At 36.0% G+C, this 18,770-nt stretch overlaps 4 protein-coding genes across 8 annotated transcripts; all 4 read right to left on the bottom strand.

The window, feature by feature from the left end:
* Window positions 1–4,373: 4,373 nt before the first annotated feature.
* On the bottom strand, window positions 4,374–5,111 carry LOC123892198. Its single transcript, XM_045942014.1, has one exon. The coding sequence runs from the start codon at window positions 5,109–5,111 to the stop codon at window positions 4,374–4,376; it is 738 nt and encodes a 245-aa protein (XP_045797970.1).
* A 1,013-nt stretch (window positions 5,112–6,124) lies between these two features.
* On the bottom strand, window positions 6,125–9,065 carry LOC123891274 (espin-like). Its single transcript, XM_045941114.1, has 4 exons — window positions 8,549–9,065; window positions 8,031–8,113; window positions 7,726–7,924; window positions 6,125–7,650 (listed from the first exon to the last, which is right to left on the bottom strand). The coding sequence occupies exons 1-4, from the start codon at window positions 9,063–9,065 to the stop codon at window positions 6,689–6,691; spliced, it is 1,761 nt and encodes a 586-aa protein (XP_045797070.1). The 3' UTR covers window positions 6,125–6,688.
* Window positions 9,066–10,351: 1,286 nt separating this feature from the next.
* Window positions 10,352–12,398, bottom strand: LOC123888959 (ankyrin-3-like). The gene is made up of 2 exons (XM_045938131.1): window positions 11,802–12,398; window positions 10,352–11,535 (listed from the first exon to the last, which is right to left on the bottom strand). Exons 1-2 carry the CDS (start codon window positions 12,396–12,398, stop codon window positions 10,447–10,449), a joined length of 1,686 nt encoding a protein of 561 aa, XP_045794087.1. The 3' UTR covers window positions 10,352–10,446.
* Window positions 12,399–13,125: 727 nt separating this feature from the next.
* Window positions 13,126–18,330, bottom strand: LOC123888958 (transcription factor PIF1-like). Of its 5 annotated transcripts, none has more exons than XM_045938127.1 (9): window positions 18,004–18,330; window positions 17,210–17,900; window positions 15,595–15,690; window positions 15,428–15,493; window positions 15,272–15,337; window positions 14,349–14,762; window positions 13,881–13,959; window positions 13,519–13,616; window positions 13,126–13,436 (listed from the first exon to the last, which is right to left on the bottom strand). In XM_045938127.1, exons 1-8 carry the CDS (start codon window positions 18,090–18,092, stop codon window positions 13,606–13,608), a joined length of 1,512 nt encoding a protein of 503 aa, XP_045794083.1. In that variant the 5' UTR covers window positions 18,093–18,330; the 3' UTR covers window positions 13,126–13,436; window positions 13,519–13,605. The 5 variants fall into 5 exon arrangements, with proteins under 5 accessions (XP_045794083.1, XP_045794084.1, XP_045794085.1 ...); XM_045938128.1 differs by having other exon boundaries at window positions 13,536–13,616; window positions 18,004–18,324; XM_045938129.1 differs by having other exon boundaries at window positions 14,349–14,744; window positions 18,004–18,324.
* Window positions 18,331–18,770: the final 440 nt, after the last annotated feature.

Here is an 18,770-nt window from a genome sequence, read left to right as displayed (position 1 = left end):
AGGAGATTCTAAGCTTATCTATTATTTCCTTTTATGTTTGTACTCTTCCTATTTAAACCAGCCTTGAGCTGAGGAATAACACATAATAGTATTCACTTATTATTTTCTACATGGTATCGAGAGCTCCCGATTTTGGGGGTCTCGCTTCCGCAAAACCCTAGCCGCCGTCGTGTTTACAATCCGACCACGACAACTGATTTTGTGCGGCACTGTTCACCCGTGGTACTGTTCATACGGCACTGTTCATCTAGCGGTACTGCTCACTGACGGCACTGTTCATGCGTACTGTTCACGGAATTACTGTTCGCGTGTACTGTTCACCGGCGTTACTTTTTTCTTTGCTGCTTCCGGTACTACTTGGCTAAGATTATTAATTATGACGTTTTTTTATTCTCGACGACGATCATCCACTTTCAAATACCGTCGTGAATGCAAATATTGTCATCGTTTGGGACATACTATTTTTCAATGTTGGAAATTACATGGTCTTCCGCGACCTTCAAATCGGAAGAACAAAGGTGGAGGTGAGGGTCATACATTCCAAGCCAGTAATTCTGATCAAGAGCAACAATCTTCTTCAATTCAGCTTTCATTCACGATGGAACAACTAGACAGACTGTACAAAATTCTTGAATCTAACACTCTTTCTGGCTCTGTTGCCCCAAAAGGTACTTCTGCCCTTTTTAGTGTCAGTCCCAGTCGTGCTTGGATAGTAGATTCTGGTGCAAGTGATCACATGACAGGTGATTCTACTTTGTTTTCTTCTTATAGTCCATGTGCAGGTAACCATAAAATAAAAATTGCGGATGGATCCTTTTCAGCCATTGCGGGTAAAGGTTCGGTTGTGTTGTCTCCAAGTCTAACCCTTAAAGATGTTCTTCATGTCCCAAATCTATCTTGTAGTCTCATGTCTGTCAGTAAATTAGCCCAAGATAGAAATTGTCAAACTAATTTTTTCCGTACCCATTGTGTTTTTCAGGATTTGAACTCGGGGAAGATGATTGGTAGTGCTAAGGAGAGTGGAGGACTCTACTACTTCGACATTGAACCTGAATCACAACTACCTTCCAAACCAATAAGTTCATGCTTTGAATCTTTTTTAGTTCTGAATAATAATAATGATGATATGTTATGGCATTCACGATTAGGTCATCCTAGTTTTCCTTATTTAAAACACTTATTTCCTGAGTTATTTCGTAATAAGGATTTATCTTTGTTTAAATGTGAAGCATGTGAATTTGCAAAACATCATCGTTCTCATTTTCCATTACAGCCCTACAAACCATCAAAACCTTTTTATGTTATTCACAGTGATGTTTGGGGCCCTAACCGAACGAGTACACTTTCTCATAAAAAATGGTTTATCACATTTATAGATGATCACTCAAGAGTTTGTTGGGTGTACTTGTTAAAGGGGAAATCTGACGTTTGTCAGGCCGTAAAAGATTTTGTTAAAATGGTGCAAAATCAATTTCAAACAAATATTCAAGTATTTAGAAGTGATAACGGCAAAGAATATTTTAACACAATGTTGAGTGATTTTTTTCGTGAAAATGGAATTGTGCATCAAAGTTCATGTCCTAACACTCCCCAACAAAATGGAGTTGCAGAAAGGAAAAATAGGCACTTGTTGGAGGTGGCTAGAGCTTTACTTTTCGCAAGTAAAGTACCAAATTATTTGTGGGGTGAAGCAGTTTTAACTGCTGCATACTTAATTAACAGAGTGCCCTCCAAAGTTCTTAATTTTCAAACTCCAATTCATATTTTCAAAAAATGTTTTCCTAATGATCGTGTTTCAAACGATTTGACCTTAAAAATCTTTGGTTGCACTGCATTTGTTCATGAACATAAGAATATTAGCAAACTCGAACCGCGTGCTATAAAATGTGTTTTTGTTGGGTATTCTCCAACCCAGAAGGGATATAAATGTTTTGATCCAAAAAACCAGAAAATGTTTGTCACCATGGATGTTACATTCTTTGAAAACAAACCTTTTTTTGACACGCATCTTCAGGGGGGGAATTTAAATGAAGATTCGTTTCAAACTGAGGACATGAGTTTTTTTAATAATTTATCTTTGCCGGTATCACAAAGTTCTAAGACTTATACTTCTGCACCAACAAAAAATGGTCATGATTCTTTATCTAATCCTACTCCTGTTATGAGTAGTGAACTTGGTGAATCTGAGCCTAAATTTTCTCATGAAGAAAACAATGAGAATCTTGAAAACGATGATAATGGTGATCTAATTGAAATGCCACAAAATAATGAGTCATATAAAGATAATAGGTTTGAAGCAGGAAACAAGACTTGGAAAGGAAAGGTTTTTGTGAGAAAGAATCACAAAGAAAGTGATGAGTCCACATCTCAACACTGTCATGAATCTGAACCGGGGGATGATCAACTTCCTAAAAAAAGAAAAGGTAAGTCTATCTCTGTTTCTGAGAGTCGTATTTTGTATCCTGATATCGATGATCCTGTGGCTGTTAGAAAACCTGTTAGATCTTGCACTAAATACCCATTGTCCAATTTTATATCATATTCAAATTTGTCTTCGTCTTTTTCTGCCTTCACCTCAAAATTGTCTAGTGTAGAGATTCCAAAAAATGTACAGGTTGCTCTAGAAGTTCCAAAGTGGAGGGAAACTGTACTTGAGGAGATGAAAGCTCTTGAAAAGAACAAAACCTGGAGTGTTATGACACTACCGGATGGCAAGAAGACGGTTGGATGCAAATGGGTGTTTACTGTGAAGTATAATTCAGATGGGTCAATCGAAAGGTACAAGGCTCGATTGGTGGCTAAGGGTTTTACTCAAACCTATGGTATAGACTACTCGGAGACTTTTGCTCCTGTTGCAAAATTGAACACTGTCAGAATTCTCTTGTCTCTTGCTGCTAACTTAGATTGGCCCCTACATCAGTTGGATGTTAAGAATGCTTTTCTCAATGGTGATTTAGAAGAAGAAGTATATATGGACATTCCTCCTGGCTTTGAAGACAAGTTTGGATCAAATGTATGCAAACTAAATAAGTCTTTGTATGGATTAAAGCAGTCTCCTAGAGTTTGGTTTGAAAAATTCACTTATTCCATGAAGAAACAAGGGTACATTCAAGGACAAGCTGACCACACCTTGTTCACAAAGTTCTCACAAGATGGAAAAATTGCTGTCCTAATTGTTTATGTTGATGATATCGTCCTTACTGGAGATGATATAGTTGAAATGGCAAGAGTAAAAGAGAAATTAGCATTAGACTTTGAAATCAAGGACCTGGGATCCATGAGATATTTTCTTGGTATGGAGGTTGCTCGATCAAAAGATGGTATTGTAGTTTCCCAACAAAAATACATTCTAGATTTATTGAAAGAAACAGGAATGAGTGGATGTCGACCAGCAGATACTCCCATGGATCCTAATGCAAAACTTTGGGAAGAAGGTAGTGTTCCTGTTGATACTGTAAGGTACCAGAGATTGGTTGGGAAACTGATTTATTTGTCACACACTAGACCTGACATTGCTTTCTCGGTTAGTGTAGTAAGTCAGTTTATGCATTCTCCTTTTGAAAAACATCTTGAGGCAGTCTATAGGATACTGCGATATTTGAAAGCAATTCCTGGAAAGGGATTATTTTTTAAGAAGACTAGTGAAAGGAATGTGTCTATCTTTACCGATGCTGATTGGGCAGGTTCGATTACTGATAGAAGATCAACCTCTGGATATTGTGCCTATGTTTGGGGTAATCTTGTGACATGGAGGAGCAAGAAACAAGGAGTTGTAGCAAGAAGTAGTGCAGAAGCTGAGTTTAGAGCTATGGCTCAAGGTATATGTGAAGGATTATGGATCCACAGAGTCCTAGAAGAGCTTAAGATGAAAATTGAGCTTCCATTGAAATTATACTCTGACAGTAAAGCCGCTATTAGCATAGCTCATAACCCAGTTCAACATGACAGAACCAAGCATATTGAGATCGATCGACATTTCATAAAAGAGAAGTTAGATGCCGGAATCATATGTCTACCTTTTGTAACTTCGAGTCAGCAAACTGCAGATATCTTAACCAAAAGTTTGGCAAGACCCACCTTTGAGCATTTGATCGGCAAGTTGGGCATGACAAATATCTATGCACCAACTTGAGGGGGGGTGTTGGAAAATATTTAGTTTCCTAGTTTGTTATTTCTAGGAGATTCTAAGCTTATCTATTATTTCCTTTTATGTTTGTACTCTTCCTATTTAAACCAGCCTTGAGCTGAGGAATAACAGATAATAGTATTCACTTATTATTTTCTACATAGAAACACAAGAATCACAAATTGGATCATCACCATTTCTGCATTATTCAACTATAGTAGAAATAATTCAAAGTGCAACAACAACATTAATTCGCGGAGGACCTGCGCCTAGACCTAACCCAAAACACAATTCTAGTGATTGGAATCAAAGAAACAACAGCGAGCAAAATTATCCAACTCATAAACATGTAATAACTCAAATTCTGAAGTCTTTTGAAAATATGATTAGGACTAACTAATGCCAACGCCCACATGTATGTAAGCAACATGGATGTGATTGCAACTGCCATTAAAATCGCCAAAATCCACACTATGACCTGATCGTGAAGAGGAAGGCCACTGATGAGAACCAAAAGCACACATAATGAAGCAAAGAAAGAAACGGAGTTCATGTAAATGAATTTCAGATAATCTGGTGACCAAACATAGCTCACAACTGCAGTTCCTGCTTCACAAAAACCATAACGAGGACAAGATACATCTCCTGTTGTGGTATCTTCTTGCCAAACACTGCCTGGCGGACTTATTACTGATTGAAATGTCATTGTTGCGATCACAGTTGCTGCTACCATCAATTGTTTTTTTGTTATCCAGTTACCTTGGTTTATTATGTACGTGTTACAGAAATTTTCAAACACGTCCCATCTTGTATGTTCATGTAGAGGATCATTAGCTATACTTGGTGTAGGTGAAGGTTGTGAAGGGTTGTTGCTCGGCGAGAATGGTGGAGGTTGTTGTAGAGGATCATTATGTGATGGTGGCAGTGAGGGATCATTGTGTGGTGAAGGTGATTGTGGCTGTGAGGGATCACATTTGTTTCTCATGTGTTGATTTTGTTAAGAGAAGATTTCTTTGATAGGATATGCCTTTCTTTTTTTCATTAATCTTCATGAACCTTGTCACAGTTCTTATCAAGCTTAGCCTTCATTAATCTTGTTATATTAGGTCCATGCTCTAATTATTTTCTTAACACAAGTAATTTTACTTTTGTATAAAAAAACTCCAGAACACGAATGAGTATTGCATTCTAGTTTCTATAGCATATATAACAAACACCAAATCGAAGAAGTAACACTTCACATGAAAATGCAGTTAATATCGTAGGCTTGCAACCACTAATAACTAGTGAAGTGCTAAATCAATGTTTTTCTTCCTTTTATAAATTCTAATCTTACACTATTTGTTAACCTTTCTGTATTTTTAGAACATTAAGACAACCACATTGGTACTAAAAAAAGAAATTCCTATTGTACACAACCATTAGCTATTCGACCAGGAGAATTCTGACTCAGTGAAGCATTTGTTGAGAATCCATGCTTTGAGCGAATCCAGAATACCACTCTTGTAATTTGAATCAAACCAACAACAAGAAGTAAGAAAGACCAAGTACCAACCAAAACATATCCCAAGTTACGAATTCTATAATAAACATGATTAGGACTCACCAATCCAAGTGCCCACATGTAAGTGAGCAACATGAACGTGACAGCAATTGTCATTAAAACTGCCAAAATCCCCATCATGACTTTATTCCCAAGAGGAAACCCACTAATGAGAACCAACACCACACATAGAGAAGCAAAGAAAGAAGCAGAGTTGAAATTTTTTTTTTTTCATAAAGTCTGGTGACCAAACATAACCCACAACTGCAGTTCCTGCTTCACAGAAATCATAAGTAGTGCATGCATGGTTACCGTGTTTTGTATCTTCTTGCCAAACACCGCCTGGCGGACTTATTACCGACTGAAATGTCATTGTCACAATCACAGTTGCTGCTACCATGAATTGTTCTTTAGTCTTTTTATCAATCCAATTTTATTAGGTATGTTGTGCAGAAGTTCTCAAACATGTTCCATCTGTTGCGTCGTGTTTGTGAGGACTGTAAATTCCTTGGTGATGTTTGTGTTGGCAGCGTTTGTGGTTGTGGAGGATCATTGTGTGGTGAAAGGACGTGATCTTGTTGTGCAGAAACTATATTTTGTGACGTAGTCATTTGGTGTATATTAACTTGAGTTGACGAGGAAGCTGGTAGATGTGTTCCGACAATATTTGGAGCTCCTTCTTTAGTTAAAATATGTTTGATTGTCAGACTAATAGAATCTCCTGAATCGTGATCCAACATGTCTAATGGTGTTAAACCCGCAATGTTCAAAGTATTTATTGTTGTTGTCATTTCAGATAGTGAAAGCAAGTATTTAATGATCTGCAATGTTGTAGAAATTTGTAGAGCCTTTGCTATTGTTTTATTTGGTTGAGCTTAACTCAATCCTTTCAAGTCATATCTCATTGAATGTGATACTCTACCATATGGAGAAACACAGGAATCACAAATTGGATCAACACCATTTCTGCATTATTCAACTATAGTCAAAATAATTCAAAGTGCAACAACAAAACAACATTAATTTGGGGAGGACCTGCGCCTAGACCTAGCCCAAAGCAAAAATCTAGTCATTGGAATCAAAGAAACAACAATGAGCAAAAATACCCAAATTATAACCATGATATAAGCCAAATTTTGAACTCTATTGAAAATATGATTAGGACTAACTAATGCCAACGCCCATGTGTATGTAAACAACATGGATGTGATTGCAACTACCATTAAAATCACCAAAATCCACACCATGACCTTATTGTGTAGAGGAAGGCCACTGATGAGAACCAAAAGCACACATAATGAAGGAAAGAAAGAAACGGAGTTCGTGTAAATGAATTTCAGATAAACTGGTGACCAAACATAGCCTACAACTGCAGTTCCTGCTTCACAAAAACCATAATCAGGACAAGATACAGCTCCTGTTGTGGTATCTTCTTGCCAAACACCGCCTGGTGGATTTATTACTGATTGAAATGCCATTGTTGCGATCACAGTTGCTGCAACCATCAATTGTTCTTTTGTTATCCAGTTACCTTGGTTTATTATGTATGTTTTGCAGAAATTTTCAAACTTGTCCCATCTTGGTGTAGGTAAAGGTTGTGAAGGGTTGTTGCTCGGCAAGAATGGTGGAGGTGGTTGTAGAGGATCATTATGCAATGATGGTTGTGAGGGATCATTGTGTGGTGAGGGTGATTGTCGATGTTGAGGATTATTGCTTGGTGATGGATTATGAGATGATGGTTGTGAAGAATCATTTTGTGGCGAAGGATTTGGTAGTTGTAGAGGATGACTAATTGGTGATTGTGCTTGTTGTAGAGGATGATTTATTGGTAAAGATTGTGGTGGTTGCGGAGGATCAATGTTTTGTGACGGTTGTAGATTTTCTTGAGGATCATTGTTTGGTGATGGAGTTTGTGACTGTTCATGACCATTGATTTGTAACTGCTGTTCTAGTAACTGTTGAGGATCATTGTTTGGTGATGGAGTTTGTGACTGTTCATGACCATTGATTTGTAACTGCTGTTCTAGTAACTGTTGAGGATTATTGTTTGGTGAAGTTATATGATCTTGTTGTGCAATAACTATATTTGAAGATGTTTGAGCTCTTTCTTCTACCAAAATGTGTTGAGTTGTATGGCTAATGAAATCTATTGGATAATGCTCCAACATATCCAAAGCTCTTGAAGCTTCTGATTTGGAAGTATTTATTGTCTCACTCTCACTCATTTCAGATGGTGATAGCAAGAACTTAATAATCTGCACAAGTATAAAAGAGTTGTTACTAAGTGTCATTTAAAGCAATGTTTAGTCCAATTTCTCAGGTCCAACGACCTTAAATATAATTTTGTTGAAGAAACAATACCTTAATTTGTCCTTGTTTGACAGCTAAATCCAAAACAGTGTTACCCTCTTTGTCTTTAGAAGATAAAATTTGATCAATGTCTCGTGATCGTGTTGACCAGAAGAGAGCGACTTCGCCGGCGTTTACGGTGGTTGAGAGCGTTGAAACCCCTGTTGAAGCGGAGGGGGGTTGTGTACCTGCAGGCACTCCGACGCTCAAGTCAGTTTGTGTATGTAAAGGTTTTCTTGGCTAAATAATGCGTACCTTGTAAATGAAGTGGAGTCACGTATATATAGCCCCCAGCGCAGGGCCAAGGCCCTTGATGGCATTAATGGCCATCAAGTGGCTGCCGGAAAACGGCTTGGAGGCCTTGATGAGCAGTAAATGTTCATCATTCCGGTTTACGGCCGTTACGATACGTAGGAGTATCTGACCGTTGGAGAGTCGAGCACGTCTTGCGGCTCTTCGTGGTATATTTGCTCGGGTCGTATTTGTTCGACACCCTCTGAGGCTCGAGCGTGATGCTCGGTCCAGAACATCTCGTCTAATTGATTCAACTAGGATCTTCATTGCTTCTAGTTGGTTATAACAAACACACAAATGCAGAACAGAACCATGATCATTAATCTCAGTCATCACCTTAACAATTTCTGTCTCCGGCATTGCACCGATCAACTCCTTGATGACTCCTAAGCGTCCTCTCATTACAGCAAAATGGAGAGGAAGCTTGTCATCTTTGTCGTGAATGAAGCAAGTTTCCGCGTTTGTCAACAACAAAAATTTCACTATTTCAATGTGTCCTTTTGCAGAAGCTAGATGAAGAGGGCATTGCCCTTCCGAGTTCACTTCAGCTGCTAAATTGGGACTTATGTCAAGAAGAATTCGACATAATTCTATATGTCCTAGCAAAGAAGCAATGTGTAGTGGAGTTTCAAAGTTTGGATAGAGTGAAACTCTGCTTAGAATAAGAGTGTCTTTTTCGATAAGTTTTTTCAAGGTACTAACACATCCTTTTAGTGAAGCATCATAGAGATTTCTCATTATAGAAAGCTCCATTTAAGGGATATTGGAAGCTTAGCCAAGTGATATGATGTACTTATAATAGTAGAGTATTTTTTATTCTTTCTTAGTCCACCTAAACATTTCCGGTTACACTTTAATTTAATTGAATATAATGATAATACCAAAATTGTCCTTATCTTTTTTATAACAAACGATTTACTTTTTAGGTTTATTGAATATCTGATGTATCTGCTACTTCAATTATTTAATGAATCTAAAAAGTGAGTTGTTTCTTATAAAAAGGATCGGAGGGAGAATAAACTTTTCTAACACTTTTTTCATCTCTCAATCTACATCTTCACCTCTCTCAAAATATCTATGGAATATGGATGTATAATCAATCTAACTAAAAAATTAAAGATTGGATTATAAGGTCTTTTCATCAATACTCTATTGCATAAGTAAATTATTTTTGTCTTTCAAATGATGATTTCTATGAGCTATCATATTTTTTTTCTTGTGATTTCATTTTTATTTTCTTTCTATGTTTGGAAATCTATGTGAACTCATTGTTTTAATTTTTTGAATGTTGTCCCGTAAGAATAACTCAATTGGTAGCTATTAGAGATGTTATTGGAGAAGTCGGGATTCAAATTCCGAATTTCCCACTTCTTTACATTTAGTCGTAAATTGAGTTTATACAGGCTATGTAAACTGAGTTCATGATTGCTGTGTAAATTAGTATTATTAAATGTGACTAGAAATTGTCGTCTTTTTTATTTTACCAAATATGAATTGATATAACCAATGAGTTTGTAGAAAGAAGATTATAACAAGAGAATTTTTTGTGATGATATTTAAGGTCCCAGCTGGCTAACCAGCAATGTATTTTGATGATTCCATAGTATTTGATGATTATGGCACTATGTTAGCACAAACCGTACTACTTTATTAGTTAAATCGATATTTGTAAGCTTTTGTTGAATCGATGTTGATTGATTACATCAAGTAAAACATATTATATCTTTTTAATTATTATTATTTTACTTTAATAGTTTTTTCTAAACTACATGATAGTTACTGGCATATGTTATCTAACTGATATGCAGCTGTCATGACAGTTTCTTCTTCCCTCCATATTGCTGTAGTCTTTTATAGAATATTTTATTCTAATAGAGATTTGAATCTAGTTTCATCACAACTACAATGATAGATAGCTTAAAAAATACAGTATTGTGAATTTGAGCTAAGCGTTAATGAATTGGAGGTCCAAGATTAAGTTCCGGCAAAGAGAAAGAAAAAAAAACTAACATAACAATTAACATACTAGTGGCCAAACATGTCTTGAATATACTCTTTTGACACCATTTTAAAATATGAGTCGAGTCGAACTCAATCCTTTCAGGTCATATATCATTGAATGTAAGTAAGACTCTTATTGTGCAACATTAATTTGTGGAGGACCTGCTCTGCTCCTAGACCTAACCCAAAACACAGTTCTAACTATTTGAATCAAACAAACAACAAAAAGTAAGAAAATCCAAATTCCAACTAAGATATAACCCAAATCATGAATTCTATAGTAAATATGATTAGGACTAACTAATCCCAACGCCCACATATATGTAAGCAACATGCATGTGATTGCAATTACCATCAAAAGTGCCAAAATCCACACTATGACCTTATTGTGTAGAGGAAGCCCACTGATGAGAATCAAAAGCACACATAGTGAAGCAAAGAAAGAAGCAGAGTTGAAGAAAATGAATTTCAGATAATCTGGTGACCAAACATAGCCTACAACTGCAGTTCCTGCTTCACAGAAACCATAATCAGGACAAGCGTAACCGCCTTTTGTTGTATCTTCTTGCCAAACGCCGCCCGGTGGACTTATTACTGATTGAAATGTCATTGTTGCGATCACGGTTGCTGCTACCATTAGTTGTTCTCTTGTCTTTTTATCTATCCAGTAGTCTTGGTTTATTAGGTATGTGTTGCAGAATTCCTCAACCGTGTCCCATCTAGTACATTTGTGTTGTTCATTAGCTATGTTTGGTGGTTGTAGAGGAACATTGCTTAGTGAAGGGTTATGAGATGATGGTTGTGCAGGATCATTGTGTGGTGATGGTGATTGTAGATGTTGAGGACTATTGCTTGGTGATGGATTATGAGATGATGGTTGCGAAGGATTATTGTGTGGTGAAGAATTTGTTAGTTGTAGAGGATGACTAATTGGTGATTGTACTAGAGGATCATTTATTGGTAAAGATTGTGGAGGATTAATATTTTGTGATGGTGGTTGATTTTCTGGAGGATCATTGTTTGGTGAAGTTATATGATCTTGTTGTGCAATAGATATATTTGAAGATGTTTGAGCTCTTTCTTCATTGGAAATGTGTTGAACTGTGTGGCTGATGAAATCTCTTGGATAATGCTCCAACATATCCAAAGCTCTTAAAGCTTCTGATTTGGAAGTATTTATCGTCTCACTCACTTCAGATAGTGAGATCAAGTACTTAATCATCTGCAGAAGGATAAAAGAGTTGTTACTATACTATACTATACCTCTCAAGTATTTTTTTCAATCACTTAAATTGTGAACCGACATTGTTTATACTCCGATTATTTGAGCAGTTCGACTTCTGTTTTGTCCTAGTTCGAGCGATTTAAAGCAATGAAACTATGATCTGGAGGTCTCGCCGATTCAGTGTCCAGTTCAATTTTATTATTGACCAAACAATAATTAATGTGCATTGAAGTTTAAAAATTACAAATAAATAGAAACATTACCTTAATTTGGCCTCGTTTGATAGCTAAATCCAAAACAGTGTTACCCTCTTTGTCTTTAGAAGATAAAATTTGATCAATGTCTCCTCTAATTGATTCAACTAGGATCTTCATTGCTTCTAGATGATTATAAAAAACACACAAATGCAGAACAGAACCATGATCATCAATCTCGGCCATCACCTTATCGATTTCTGTCTCCGGCATTGCGCTGATCAACTCCTTAATGACACCTAAACGTCCTCTCATAACAGCAAAATGGAGAGGAAGCTTGTCATCTTTGTCCCTTATCAAGCAAGCTTCCGCGTCTGTCAACAACAATGCTTTCACTATTTCAATGTGTCCTTTAGCTGAAGCTAGATGAAGAGGGCAATGTCCTTCTGAATTCATTTCAGTTGCTAAAATGGGATTTATATCAAGAAGAATTTGACATAATTCTAAATATCCTAGCAAAGAAGCTATGTGTAGTGGAGTTTCAAAGTTTGGATAGAGTGAAACTCTGCTTAGAATAAGAGGGTCTTTTTCGATAAGTTTTTTCAAGGTACTAACACATCCTTTTAGTGAAGCATCATAGAGATTTCTCATTATAGAAAGCTCCATTTAAGGGATATTGGAAGCTTAGCCAAGTGATATAATGTACTTATAAGTTATAATAGTACATTCTTTATTTTTCTGATATATTAAATAGTGTGATACAAAGTTAATGAAATTACACACTTGAACAAATATGGATTGGTATAACCAAAGACTTTGTAGTAAAAGAGATACAATAGCAAGAGAATCTTTGATGATATTTAAGGTCCTAGCCGGTTAGCCAACAATGTGCTTTGACTGTGTAGTTGTACAGAAGACAGTAATATTTGATGAGTGAAACACAAGATTCTTTGTTGGTCATTAAATAATGAGTGAAACACATTACCTCCTTCAAAAATACAAATTGGATCTCCTATGGATTAAGATATAAATTTCCTCTTTCTTAATCTAAAGGACTACAACCAACTGCATTATATTTGACACTCAAGAGCTATAAAACCCAATGGCATTGAAACAATGGTAACTTTTTTTTTTTAATCCAAAAAAGATCATACTTAAAAAAAGCACTAGGAGTATTAAATACTCACATTCTTCTTTTAAGTAGATATTTGGTTTGTGTTATTTACACATTATCCTTTTTCAAGTCCAGAGAAACTACAAGAGAAAAGCTACACTAGTGAGTGCAAGGTGGAGCTGCATGATAAAACAAGCAAACACGCGCTAAAGAGAACTGCAAAGACGCAAAATGAAAATCATAACCCAACATCGGCATAAATAATATACGGAGACAGAATTACAAACCATTAATGAATAAAGCAGCTATAAACTATTTTCATGATCTAACCTTACATTACATTTACATACATATAATATAATATAATCGATGACCACTTCATCAGATGAAAGTGTTCCCAATTTATTTTGTAAATAGAAAAAGTGTAAATGAGGGAAGATAAAAAAGAGAGAAAACTGAGTCGGAGTACATTACAATAATTTACATGTTAGCCGTGTATAGATTAGCTTGCAACTGAGAACTGCTAAAAGGTTCATTCCGTTACACTACAAAACTTGGCATACTCTAGTATAGATGGCAGAAAATATAACCTGCAATGCACACAGCACAAGTCCATTATTAGTTATACATAGTTATCCATGTTTTGTGAAATATCGCGTATTCGAGACTTACAATAATACTAGTAGTACCATTTTGAGAGCTAGTAGTAATAAGCAGCACCATTTCAATAGTCAGCCCTTGATTGTAACTATCAAATAATCATTTATCTCCTGAACATAATCAAGAAAATGATTGAGATACTTAGAAGCAGTGATATTTGATATATAATAAAGATTCAGTAAATTGGTTCTGGAAAATAGAATACTTCATTGATGTAAACAACCAGATCTGGAAGTTACCATGCTACAGAGGCGTATGACACAGGAACACCGTATGCGTACATCAAAATTATTAAAACCAAGAATAACAAACCATCCTTTTATTTCTGCCTAAACTAACCAAATCCTGCAAAATACTAAGATAAAGTAATTTACCTGACTGGTGGATTTCTGGATTCTCAAGGGGCCTAGTGATACTTGGCTTGCCGACATTTGGTTGGTTCATTGCCCGACTCTACACATGGAAATGGACCTCATAATTCTTAAATGTCTACATCATCATTGTGATATTTTTTTCTAAAAAGAAACTAAAAAAATTTCAAAAATAAAGTTTTCCTCCCAATTAACTAAGTTAAAAGTAAAATACAAATTAACTAAGTTATATATAAATACCAATTTATATATAACGTATAAGTTTTGATTGATCTGTTTTTCAAAAGCCAAGCAAAATAGCACATTATTAACAACCAGCCAAATAAAATAATCTCCAAAAGGCGATGCACTTAAGTAAAACAATACATGTGGAGTGGCAGGAAATTCAATGGAGCTCATGTGCAACAAGTTGTTATTTCACACATTGTTTTAAAAATTCCTAATCATAAATAACATTAGAGGACAAAATACCTGCATTGATTGAAACTGCATCTGGTGGGGTCCAAGGTATTGTTGATAAGGATCAGTGAAGTTTGGTATATGTGACTGATTTGAATCATATGTTCCAACTGAGGTTAAAATATTATTAACTGCCTGATTTGTTGCTTGCATTCTGGATGAATCAGGTATAGGAACATGCGGCACGTGGAAAGGGGGCATGGCCGCGAACCTTGGTCCCAAATTTGCAGCTGCAGGCAAAGCAGAACCAGATAACATATTTGGAAATGGCATTATTGGTCTGTTTATTCCCATTTCCATACCCATTCCCATACCCATTCCCATCCCCATCCCCATTCCAATTGTTGGCATATACTGCTGGATTCCAGGAAACATCATCGGTACCATGCCACATCCCATGGACATCATCTGCATAAGTTGTACTCTCTGTTTCAGAAATGAAACTACATGACCAACTTGCTACACTAGATAGTGGCATGACATTTTGTAAAGTCACAAATATAGAGAGGACATTTCTAATGTGTAAACTTGCTACAGCATCTATGACTGTCTATCTCCATCTCACAATTGACGGATGGGAAGTTTCGTAAAAAATACGGTATAAATATATTATAAGAATGCAACAGCTTATTACGTTGTCTTGCCATCTTTAGCATTCCTATGTTACAGAACCCATCCTCCTAAAACCTTTGGATGCTATACAAACTTGGAAACAATGGAAGGTGATAAACTATCTGTAATCATCGAGTGAATTGCTTCTGTAATGTTCTGCCACCGGGGGATGGTGCAAGCTTACTAAAGTATCTTGCTTAAGAAACAATTTATTAAATGTACTGAGTTTAAGTTTATCTGCCTAATGAATTTACAACTTACAACACAAACTCAAAGTGAGAAAAACTGAAGAATATATTCAACAAAAAAAGAGAAGAATCTACCTGAACTTGTAACTGAAGTGACTTCAAGTATTCAATTGCTTCATCCAGCATAGAAGCTTTGTCAAACTACGAATTAAGAGCAGGATCAAAATTAGAAACAAAAATTAGGAAGGAAATAAAATATAAAACCATGCCCTTTATAAAAAGTCGGATTACTTTATTAGATCGAGGTATAAGTTCTTGCAGAGCTTTCATCTTTTCATTAATCCGATCACGACGCCTCTGCAGGTAAATGCAAAGTAAAAGTTTCAAGTTATGAGGAAGAAATCATAAAACATGTGAACTCAAATGTTTGTATAAACTACTGACTCAGTAGTACTGACCCTTTCTGAGAGATTATGGACCTCAGCAGCACGAGATCTCTTTGTAGATGATCCACTGACATTTTTTTTGGCTTCCGCAGATTCAAAATCGACATCCTTTTAAAGCAAGGAAAATATAAATAAGAACATTGAAGTTGCAAATAGAATAAGTTTGTAGGAGTTGCAGAAAAACAATAAAGGATTAGAAAAATGCTATTGAACGAATTGATTTGCCTTCGTGCAAAATTCAATTATAAACAGTACACAAACAAGTGAAACTGTTAGGATAAAGAAAATGAGTATTAGAGTAGTAAGGACTAGTTAGTGTTGTTGATTAAGTAGACAGTTATCATATATAAATAGAAGCAAGGATAACGAAACAAAGCTTCTAGAGCAATTAAGTTGTACAGGAATAGATCGCTACAGCCTTATGTCATCTCCCCTAATACAAATATAACGAAACACTTGAATTCTATTTCTGTACCTACATATTTATTCATTAACATTATTTACCTAATCTACATGTTTACCATTTAGCCAGGATTGTAATTACTAATTACCAAATTGATTTCAGTCTTCAGCTTATATGATTATCATAGCAATTGCAAAAGAGTACCATCATCATTCATTCATAATATTAAATCAAAACTGTAAGCCTATAACATGTAAGTCAAGGAGTATAAGATCTAACCGCCATCAGAACAAAAATATCACGATGAATACCTGATTTGTGTGTATACTCGGCTATAAACCGCATTTGTATATTTGAACTACTCTAAATCAAACATACTTTCCTACAACAAAAATCTTTCATTCAAAGGGTTGGTCATTTCTACCCAGTTAAACTACAAACTTATTCTATGGAGTTTGTATAAGAGTGTGAAAATACCTCACCTGCAAAAACCATGTACAACAATGCCTTTTCTAAAGATCAGCTAGTTGCTAGGTGGCTCGCAATGATCACGAGATCACGCAGCCACCCAGTCCTCATCAGAGCCAAGAACAATTCCCATCTGATTCAAGCTTACCAGAATTTTCCCTTTTTACAATTAATTGAACCTTCCACTCCTACTCAAACTTCACCCATGGGTTTAGTAGTAATTATGTCCATTATTAGTAAGTAATGATCATCTCCACTTTTTACTATTAGATTAATTATAGTCAATGTAATTGGTAATTATGTTAGTTAGAACAGTTTTATAGTATGCATGCAGTTAGAAATTTTTATACTAAGTACTGTAAGTTATAACTAACTTCATCATTGTCATTGATATAGTATTTAAAAGGGTCATGTTAACACGTGCATAAAGGGCACATGTTAAGCTTCTAAATATAAAAAATTGCATTTAATGTTCGAAAAAATTTTAATGTTTAAGAAGTTAAATGCACAAATTTCAATATATTATTTCTACTTTTGCTTGCTTAACATATGCCCTTTGTGCATATGTTAACATTTTCCTATTTAAAAAGGTATCAAATTTATCACCAAACACGTGGCATAGCCATATCCAGCCACGACAGGTATGGCCGCTTTGCTGAAAGTAACGGCCACAAACAGAGCATAGGGGAATGTGCAACTTTAAATACAGAATAAATAAACAAAATAAAAAACGCCGAGTTGAGTTAACTCACTCACCTCGCTCTGATATTCCCATTCCTCCGTTTCTCTTCCCTTCCTCTTCCGATCCTGCTCCCCTAACTTCTGAACCGGTTCGCCACTACTACTCGAACCGCCCGGTTCATCAAACATCGTCGTTGAAGGCGCCGACACTCCGGTTTCTCCTTCCGTATGATCCGCTAAGCTTCGTAAAGTCTCTGAACCTGCCGCCAGCATCGTAGCCGGCGTATCACACGAATCTACCACCGTTGATTCCCTCGCAGAATTTCTCAAAATCGACGATGATCCTGGCTCAGCTCTAACACCGTGCCTAGCAAAGTACGCGAAATTAGGCTGCACTTGCTCGGATCTCCGTTGTAGCGGATTCGGAGGACGAGAAGGAGCCACCGACATCGGATTCCTCCGGAGTTCAGTCAATTGAGAAGTCCGGTGAGGAGTTTGCATGCTACTGTTGTTGTTATTGTTGAGAAAATCGGCGGAGAAGGGAGAATCATGATCATCATCATGATCATTGTTGATTGGATAATGAAGCCACGAAGCCATTTCACCTTCTTGCATGAAGAGAAATTGATTGTTATTTTCCACTTCAGATGAAGTTCCACCGTCAGAGTTTCTCCCCGGCGGTTGTTTGTTCACATGACGATTGTTTTGACTCTGCGTTACAACTTGACCGTTTTGCCATAACAGCTCCATAATCTCATCGTCTGCACTGTTTCAATTTTCATAATCACTTCTCCTCGTTAGTTTAATTAAAATAGTATTATAGTAATAAAATAGAAAAAAAAAAGATAATGAATGAATTAAGTAATTACATGAAGGGTTTCTTAGGGCGAGGTAACAGTTGTTGATCCATTTGAGAATTGAAATCAGGAACACAGTGGTTCATGCCGCAAAAGAGCATTCAAAATATATATAAAGGGTTTCTTGAGTCGGTTACAGTTGAGTTGAGCATGAGCATGAGCATGAGATTGAGGAGTGTACGTGTTGGTTTTAGTTTGTTGGGTAGTACATATAGTTGGTTGTTGTTTGGGGATTGAAATAATGGAGAAGACAGACACGACGATGGAACAGAAAAGAAGAGAAGCGAGGCCACAGAGATGAGATAAGAAGATGTTTCTTTCCGAATAATGCTTAGCTAAAAGACGAATTACTTTTTTGACATTGAGTTTAATTGTTTTGCCCAGTAAGTGTCAATATTATTTACACATTGAGTTTAATATATTATTGGATGCATGTGTAAAATAATTTTATATTTACGATCCATTTAAATTAAATTTTTTTGCATTACCTTTATTCATTTTCGACTCACTTTTTTGTTTTTCTTCTTCTTAAATTTATGTTAATTTCCTAAAAATGTGCATTTCTCTTAAAAAATTGCATTTTTAAAATTAATTGAATATTAGGTGTATTTAGTTTGTATTATAGTCTAGATACATCAATTACTTAAGGAATGTAAAAAGTGCAATTTTGTTAATATGTGTGGCCGGATAGAGTAATTTATATACACAGTTGGTGTAAAGTTATTTTACGCATGTATCCAATAACATACTAACACATAATGTATGGTGTTTAAAAACAA

Source organism: Trifolium pratense, linkage group LG6 (genome assembly GCF_020283565.1).
Source record: "Trifolium pratense cultivar HEN17-A07 linkage group LG6, ARS_RC_1.1, whole genome shotgun sequence".
Taxonomy (NCBI): domain Eukaryota; kingdom Viridiplantae; phylum Streptophyta; class Magnoliopsida; order Fabales; family Fabaceae; genus Trifolium; species Trifolium pratense.
This window is presented reverse-complemented; position numbering and strand designations above follow the sequence as displayed.